This window comes from Hevea brasiliensis, chromosome 2 (assembly GCF_030052815.1).
Source record: "Hevea brasiliensis isolate MT/VB/25A 57/8 chromosome 2, ASM3005281v1, whole genome shotgun sequence".
Taxonomy (NCBI): Eukaryota; Viridiplantae; Streptophyta; class Magnoliopsida; order Malpighiales; family Euphorbiaceae; genus Hevea; species Hevea brasiliensis.
Window position 1 is genome coordinate 99,162,750 of NC_079494.1, and position 9,031 is coordinate 99,171,780.

General features: G+C 26.6%; 1 protein-coding gene across 2 annotated transcripts; it reads left to right on the forward strand.

Annotated features, from left to right (window-relative positions):
* Positions 1-703: 703 nt before the first annotated feature.
* Positions 704-3,204, forward strand: LOC110638906 (probably inactive leucine-rich repeat receptor-like protein kinase At5g48380). Of its 2 annotated transcripts, none has more exons than XM_058136299.1 (3): positions 704-839; positions 1,007-1,941; positions 2,180-3,204. In XM_058136299.1, exons 2-3 carry the CDS (start codon positions 1,030-1,032, stop codon positions 3,047-3,049), a joined length of 1,782 nt encoding a protein of 593 aa, XP_057992282.1. In that variant the 5' UTR covers positions 704-839; positions 1,007-1,029; the 3' UTR covers positions 3,050-3,204. The 2 variants fall into 2 exon arrangements, with proteins under 2 accessions (XP_057992282.1, XP_057992286.1); XM_058136303.1 differs by having other exon boundaries at positions 812-874.
* Positions 3,205-9,031: the final 5,827 nt, after the last annotated feature.

A 9,031-nucleotide genomic window follows, 5' to 3' on the forward strand; every position in this document is an offset into this window, starting at 1 on the left:
AGGGTATTCTGCTGAATTACTCCACTGGGCTTAGAGCAGTCATAAGGGACTCGAAAGGGAACATACTCTTTTTTGCAAGTAGACGCATGCATGTTTCGTTGGCTATGGACATAGCAGAAGCAGTGGCGATTCTTTTTGTTCTTACGATGGCCAAAAGATAAGGTTTTTCATCAGTCATTCTCAAAAGTGATGCTCAGCAAGTTACTGCTCATCTTCCAAAGGAAGAACAGAGCTTGGACCTCCTCAGGTGTGGTTCTTATAATTATTATTTTTATAATATATTAATAATATTTAATTTATAATTATTCTTTTATTAATAATAAATCATATTTAAATGTATTTTTATTAATATTTTATTAATTAATAATATAAAAGATATATTTTTTTGTCAATTTATTTATGATCATTTTATTTTAATTAGATTTAATTTTCTCTTAATTTAAATTTAATTAATTTAATAAAATTAAAATCAATTAAAATTTTAATTAACTCAAAATTTAATTGAATTCAATTTAATTAATCGACTGCTCACTTTATCATTTCTTTTTTCTTGGTAACGGAAGTTATTTTTTAAAAAGGAATTGGCTAATTTTACTTTTTTTTATTCTTAAATTCAATGAAAATTCCATGAGTTGAAATAATGATTATTTTTGACTAAGTAAATAAAGAGACTTCCCTTTACTTTTTCTCACGTCTCGCCCACCACATTTGACCTGTTCCATTTTCTTTTTTTCTAAAAAAATCAAATCCATTAAAAAGAAGGAAGGGCCCTCGAACGGTGCGATTTTAACTAGTTAGCCAGGCTCATCATCCACTTGACCAAACGTGAATTATATCCGGTGAGCTTTTCTTTCGAGTACCTCGCAGCTTTTATGTATGTTAAGAGGTCATCAAATTCGAGTTTTCTCTGAAATGATTTAGCTCCCTTTTCTTGTTTTTGCCATTTTCAACCGTTTTGTATCAACTTCTATGACCAAGTTTTTATCTTTTATTCCTTTTGTATCAGGAAGCTGACGAACTGAAATCTCGATGGAACTTGAAATTACAAAAGTTTATGCTGTTTTTCTCCACACTTTTATCTGGTCATTGCTAGGTTCTTTTACTGCGACTGTGGCTACCGAAACTGATATTGCTTGCTTAAAATCGATTAAAGCTTCCTTGGAAGACCCTTTTGGTTACTTGAAATCTTCGTGGGACTTCAACAACAATACAGAAGGCTTCATCTGTTCATTTACTGGTGTGGATTGCTGGCATCCTAATGAGAACAAGGTTTTAAATCTCAGATTATCTGATATGGGGCTCAGGGGCCGATTTCCTCTAGGGATTGAGAATTGTACAAGTTTAACAGGCTTGGATCTTTCCGCTAACGAGTTTGAGGGACCAATTCCATTTGACATCCCGAAAAGACTTCCATTTGTTACAAGCCTCGATCTTTCCTCCAACAGTTTTTCCGGTGAAATCCCATCCAGCATTGCCAATTGCTCTCATTTGAACATTCTTAAACTAGACCACAACCGACTTACAGGTCATATTCCACAAGAAATTGGTGGGCTCAGCAGGATCAAGGCCTTTAGTGTCTCCGATAATCTATTATCAGGGCCAGTGCCAAACTTTGCAAACACTGCAGTTTCGGCCGACTATGCAAATAACAATGGACTCTGTGGGGGGCCTTTGCGAAGGTGCCCAGTGAATCGAAGGAAATTTAATTTGAGATTTGATTTTTCATTCAAAGGTGGGTTTGCAATTGGTTATACAGTTTCTCTGATTTCAGCTATAGTTGTTTATGCGTCCTATTGTGTGCCTTGGGTGTATATGGGAAAGAAGAATGGGATGATCACAATACCAGAGCTGGTAATGTTGATGCTAAGGAGGAAGAACAAAAATCCAGAGCTTGAGCAACTGGCTAGCTTATCAACTATGGAGTTTTTGCTCGAGAAAGAGGTACTCTGTCCCCCTCTCTCTTTCTCTCTCTCTTCCCCCTCCCGCCCCGCCCCCCACCCCCCCCTCCTTCACTAGTTTTATTTATTTATTTCACATCGAGACTTTAATTTTGTATGTTTTTGTAGACGATTTTGATTACTTTATATATTACTAATCAAGCATAGAAATCCTTCAATCCATTTTAGAATTTTAAAACCTTGCGCATTTCGGTACCTAATAAGCATGAATCTGTCTTCAGATTTCTACCTCACAGCACTTTGTTACGAGAATGAGTTCTATAGATCTGTGCAACGCCACTGGAAATTTTAGCAAACATAATATCATTGGGGTGGGACAAATCGGGACCATGTACAAGGCAAGCCTTCCTAATGGTTGGTCCCTCGCAGTAAAGAAATTATATATTTCTGAACAATCTGAAGAGCAGTTCATATCTGAATTGAAGACATTGGGTAGATTGAGACATGATAACTTGATTCCACTCCTCGGATTCTGCAAAGAATCAAAAACAAGGCTTTTGGTGTATAAATATGTATCAAATGGAAGCCTTTTCGATTGGTTACATTCAGGGGAAGGCAAGAAGAAAGTGCTGAAATGGCCTTTGAGGATGAAAATTGCTGCTGGTATAGCAAAAGGCTTGGCATGGCTCCATCATTGCTGCAGTTTCCGTGTGGCTCATCTTAACATAAGCACAAAATGTATTTTACTTGATAAGGATCTTGAACCCAAGTTATCAAACTTTGGAATGTCTACCTTCATCAATCCAAATGAGGTCAATTCAAGCAGTGGTTTCTTCATGGATGTTGAATTTTGGGAGGAATGTTTTCTTAAGGAAGATGTTTTCAACTTCGGAATTGTGCTTCTTGAGTTGATTACAGGCAAAATGGGCACTGTTTTGAGCAGCTCTTATGGAAGCTTGGATGAATGGTTAAGTGATCTCTGTTCTAGCTCTTCAAGTCTATATGATTGCATCGATAAGCATCTGATAGGGCAAGGACATGATCATGAGATCTTTCAGTGTCTGAAAATAGCGCGTAATTGTGTACTGCGCTTTCCAGAGCAAAGGCCAACCATGCTTGACGTTTACATGACAATAAGTAGTAATAATTGAACCCTGCAAATTGAAATTGTTTCACCAAATTCAGAGATGATTTATGCAGAACAAAAATGTGCAAGCTTTGTCATTGGAAGCAAAAGCATAAAGCTTCCTTGTGTTACACCTAAACTGATTCCATCAGTATAATTTAGAGTATGTTTTAAATGCAATCTCATGATTTAATCATGTTCTTCAAGTGAATTCGATTAGCGTTCTCCAAGCATATTTCCATATAACTAGCTTCTTTTTTTTTTTTTTTTTTTTTTCCATATATATATAATTATAAAATTGTGAAATTTGTATCATTCACTATATATAAAAGGGAAAAACAAATTCATTAATATACAAATTTCTTATGTTTATAAACTAAATCAAATTTAATAAAAGAATCAAATCCAATCAAATTAAAATATTTAGTTGAATTTAATTCCATAATTCAGCTTCCAACTTTTTCCCTCTTTATTTTTTAGATGTCAATGAAATAACACTAAAATGTAGGGGTGGGCAGATTTCGATTTAAATCAAAAAATCAAATTGAACCGAGTCAATTATGTTCAATCGATTCAGTTTTAAAATTCAATCGGTTCGGTTTGGTTTTATATTATAAAAATTTTGGTTATTTTGATTTAGTTCGGTTTTGAAGAGAAAAAATTGGTTAAACCGAACCGAATCAAATAGTAATTTTATATATTCAAATAGAACCAAATCGATTTTTAAATTAATTTATTTTTATGGGGAATTTATGAACTATATTTAATTATATATATATATATATTAATTGTTTAATTTTATTGATTAATTGTTATTAGATTCAAATCAAAGTCAAAATTATACTAAATAACTTGAAAATTAAGTCTAAATTAAAAAATCAATCAAAAATCAAAACCAATCGGTTTGAACCGAACCAAATCGAAATAGAACGATTCGATTCAATTCGATTTTTCATCTATTTCGATTCGGTTCGATTTCTAAAATATGTAATTCGATTTTTATGATTTAACTCGGTTCGAACCGAATGCTCACCCCTACTAAAATGTTTCAGCCAAATACTTATAGAAAACGTAAATCAACACCCATATACAATAATCTTTAAGTAATTATATCAATTAAAGAAATATAAATTAAATTATAAGTTGAATCATTACCCAACAAAAGATAATGATTTCATATTCCTAGTTCTTAAAGTGAAGCACAAAATTATAAGAAGAACAAATTAGGAGTTGGCTATGAAACGACGAAGGAGACACCATTGAAATTAGATTTATTGTTATTTTGTTATTTTAATAATCTATAATTTTTACGTATTTTTTATTTTAATGATTATTATTTTTTTCAATCTTATGTTATTGTACCATATAGTCTAGTAATTTAAGGTTTATATTTATTTTTTTGATTTTTGGGTCTATGGCATTTATGTAAAACTTTAGTATAATATTTTGAAGCTAATTGATTTTTATTTTTTTAATAAAAGAATTTATATTATAAAATTATATAATAACCTAAATTATAATTATGTATAATTTTTCTTAAATAGGTAAAAATTTTTTGTAGTTTAATTATTTTTGTTATTTTTATTTATTATATATTTTATGCAATATATATGTATATTAAAGAAATATATGAATAAATTTATTTTATTTTATTTTTAATTTATTTTTATTATATAATATATTTTAAATTAATATTTATTTTTCAATTAGTGTATTATATATATACATAGACACGAAAGAGTTGATAAAAGTTAAATTATAAAATGTTAAAAATTAAAATAAATATAGTCTATTTTGATTGCGAAGCGTCCAATTCCACTTAAAAAAAAGAAACCTTTATCCTAATTGTATTGTAAATATTTAATCTTAGATTAAAAATAGACTTAACTTAAATAAGAATTATATATATATATATATATATATATATATATATATATATATATATATATATATATATATATATATATAATAAGCTATTTGAAAATTATTAAATTTCCTTCTATCATCGAATATTTTTAAATTATTTTGTATTTATTTTATTTTTAATTATATATATTCAAATTTTATTAATCTTAATTTTTAAAATTGATTTACATTTTTATTGATCCCTAATTTTTTATAATATTAAAAAGAGACTGTTCAATCCATAAACTAAAAAATTAAGTAGCAAGACAAATATAACTATTTATAGACAAGGAAGGGTCTACCTTTTAAAGAGTGGGGTCAATTGATCCCACTCAATTTAAAAAAAAAAAAATTAGAATAATTTTTTTATTAAAATATTATTATATTTAATGAATTAACCTATTATTTTGACAATTATAATGCTTAATAATAATTAGTATTTAGATTAATAGTTATTATACGTACTGTTCTAATAATCAACATATAATTTACAAAAAATTTAATATATTGATTTATTTGTTAGCTAGTGAAACGATGCTGATATTTCCTGTTGCAATTACAAATGTTAAAATTATTATATTTAATACATTCACTTATTTTTTTACAATTATTGTGTTTATTAACAATAATAATAATAATATTAATAATAATAATTAAATTTAAATTAATAATTATTCTACTTATTATTTTAATAATTGATATATAATATATGAAAATTTTAATATATCAATTAGTGTATTAGTTATTGAAATTGGTGTTGATATTATCTTTTACAATCGTAAGTGTTAAAAAGTATTTCATATAATAAAAATTTTGAAAACTCAATTACATAGTCAATGAATAATTTTTTAATTGCGATATATTAAAAAGATAATTTTCATATTACTAATAATAAAGCAATCAAGTAATGTTTTTAAAAAATAAAAATTCATAAAAATAAATTATAAATTTAAAATTATAGTGAGAATTTTTTATTTTATGAAATTATTTTTTCTATTGGATCGTTGTCATGCATTTATATAAACTATTATTTTTTTTTTCAGTAGATAATTTATTATTATATATAATTTTTTAAAATTAAATAAAATAAAATTTTATTGATTTCACACATTCAATTTGCTTGCTCCGCCCTGTTTGTAGATGTATATTTTGTATATATTTCATTTTATTTTTATTTTTATATTTGTTTTTATCATTTATCTACTGAGCATAATGATATTTTTATATTTTTTAATTTTTATTTTTATGAGAAATAATATATTTTAATAATATATATGTTAACTAATTTAGTTTTAATAGAAAATGGATTATAAAAATGATAAAAAAATACAATTTTATAAAAACTTTAAATTAGACATATAAAGATTAAAAATAATATATTAGACTGATAATATTATAGTTATATGTTATAAATTTTGATAATTAAATTATAGCAAAAATATTAAAAATAATTTTATTAAATTTTAAATTAGATGTAAAAAAGCTAATTTTTAACACGTGTGCATATTACAAGCATTTGGCATAGTTTTAATATAGAGCTGATTCTTTGCCGCATTTCCCCTTGGAAATTTTAGCAGCGTCCTCAACGGGGGGTTGACTTCGATGAATCAAGAAGGATTTTTTTTCTTTTCTTGAAATAATGAATACTTCTACAGGGATCATAATTTCAAGGATTAATCAGTCATTTACTTATGTAGAATCCTATTATCAATGATGAACGGAGAAATTTAATTTAATGGACCTAATTAAAATATATGAATTTTTATTTACTTGCTTAGATACCAATTAAACAAGTTGATTTACTGATGATTCTAATTCTACTTGATAGAATTGTTCCATAACCATAAAAGTAAAAACGTTTTATGAATATAATGACAAAAACAAGCATTTTATTTTATTTTTTAATAAAATTGACTTATAAAAACTAAATAAAATTATAATTAATTCAAAAATATAATGAATGTTCAATATTATGAATTACTAAACTTAAAACATATTAATGACTTAAAATTAAAAAATTTGTTCAATTTATCTCAAATTTATTTTTTTTTCAAAATAATCATGAAAAATAAATCTAATTAAAATTATAAATTAAATAAAATAAATGACATGATTCTAACTTCTAATATTATAAAAGAAAAAACTTTATCCTAAAATGAGTATGAAGAAATTTCAACAATGAAAAAGTCTAACAAATAGCAATGAGATTATGAGAAAAAAAATAAAATTTTAAATTGATGAAATAAAATGATGAGAGAACTTTGCTAGATTTCTCTTATCCAATAATTTAAACTTCAAAAAATAGATTTGATAATTGTGATTGTTGGAAGAGAATAATGTTAAAATGGCTAAATTATTAGATGGTTACTCAACTTTGAAGATTGTTTTATTTTAGTGAGTCAATTTCAATTTGTTACAAAATATCGCACAATATTAATTTTTGTTAAAAAAAAAGTCAACCATGACCTATTATAACAAGCTAACCGGTTATCAAAAGAAAATTATAATTTTGCCTTTTTCTCTTTGCTCTTTTTCCATTTCTATCCCTTCGTTTTTTTTCTTTAATTAAAATAAAAATTAATTTTATAATATAAAATGCAATATCTTAAAATTTCATAGAACAATAAATAAAGAATTTTGTATATTTCCTTGTGATATAAGAAATAATTCTATTATTCAATACACTAATAAAATAAATTATTGATGCCATTTGCTATTCAAACCACAAGTTGATGGAGTGAAATAATAATAATAATAATAATAATAATAATAATAATAATAATAATAATAATAATAATAATAATAATAATAATAATAATAATAATAATAATAATATTATTATTATTATTATTATTATTATTATTATTATTATTATTATTATTATTATTATTATTATTATTATTATTATTATCACAAATTCTCTTAATGAAAATAGATGTCTTCATATATATAGTCAAGGTAAATATGGTTGTCATGACCCAACTCTGCAAGATGGACCGGCACTAGGACTTAGGTCAATATAAAATTCCAAAAATTCGTAGTAAGCCTTACTGCTTCCGAATCTATGATCAAACTCAATTTCAAGACCCAACATAAAAAAATAAAATGAAATAAAATATTATAAATTAATTTAGGCTAACTCAACCCAATAACTATCAGAAATTTACAATTAGGAGAGCCCAACTGAACCCTTATACCTAGCACATACAAACAACTTAATAATATTAATTTTCATTAATTAGTACAATATATTTATACACTGGTATCGCAGTGTAGTTCTGAAAAATTAAACAAATAGATAAATAAAAAAATAATCATGATAAAAAAACTATTAACTAAGAAGTACTATAACCTGTGGAGAAAAATATAGGTTATACCTCCAAAATAAACTTACTCTTCTAGTAACCTAGGAAAAATATTTGAACAGGAATTAGCGTTCGACTCAGAGAGTTTAAATATTGATTATAGGTGCAATTTCTAAAATCATTACAATTTTATCACGAAATACACATCTAACACATATAACAAACAATTCATCCAAAATCACACAAGAAGATAATTTGGATACTCACGCACCCAGTATATCACATCAATATATAAATATGGGAGCTGACCCCTATACAGTTCTCTCAATTCAAATCTTGCCAGCGAGATCAACTAAAAGCGGTGTCCCACTCTGAGTTTTCATATCTATAAGGATCAAGTTCCAGTAAAACTAGCTCAAGTCGCGACTACTCGTCCAATTCATATCCATCAATATGCTGCACATAACACGCACTCACACAACTCTAAATGATCCTTAAGGTGGCAAACACAATTAATTATCAATAAATAAATAATATGAAATTACAAAAATAACCAATATCTAACTCGCATATTGATCGATTTGACTGCATCTGAATTGACTGGAAAGAAAAAGATCAACCGGTAGGGGTGGCCACGGTTTAGTTTTAAACCGGAATTGAACCGGAATTGGTTCGGTCAAAATGGATCAAAATCGATCAAAACCAGAATCGGCTTCGAGCCGCATTGAAACTATTCTGCTGTGGTTTGGTTCAGGTTCATATTTTTTAGGAACCGTGAACCAGTGATTCCGAACCGG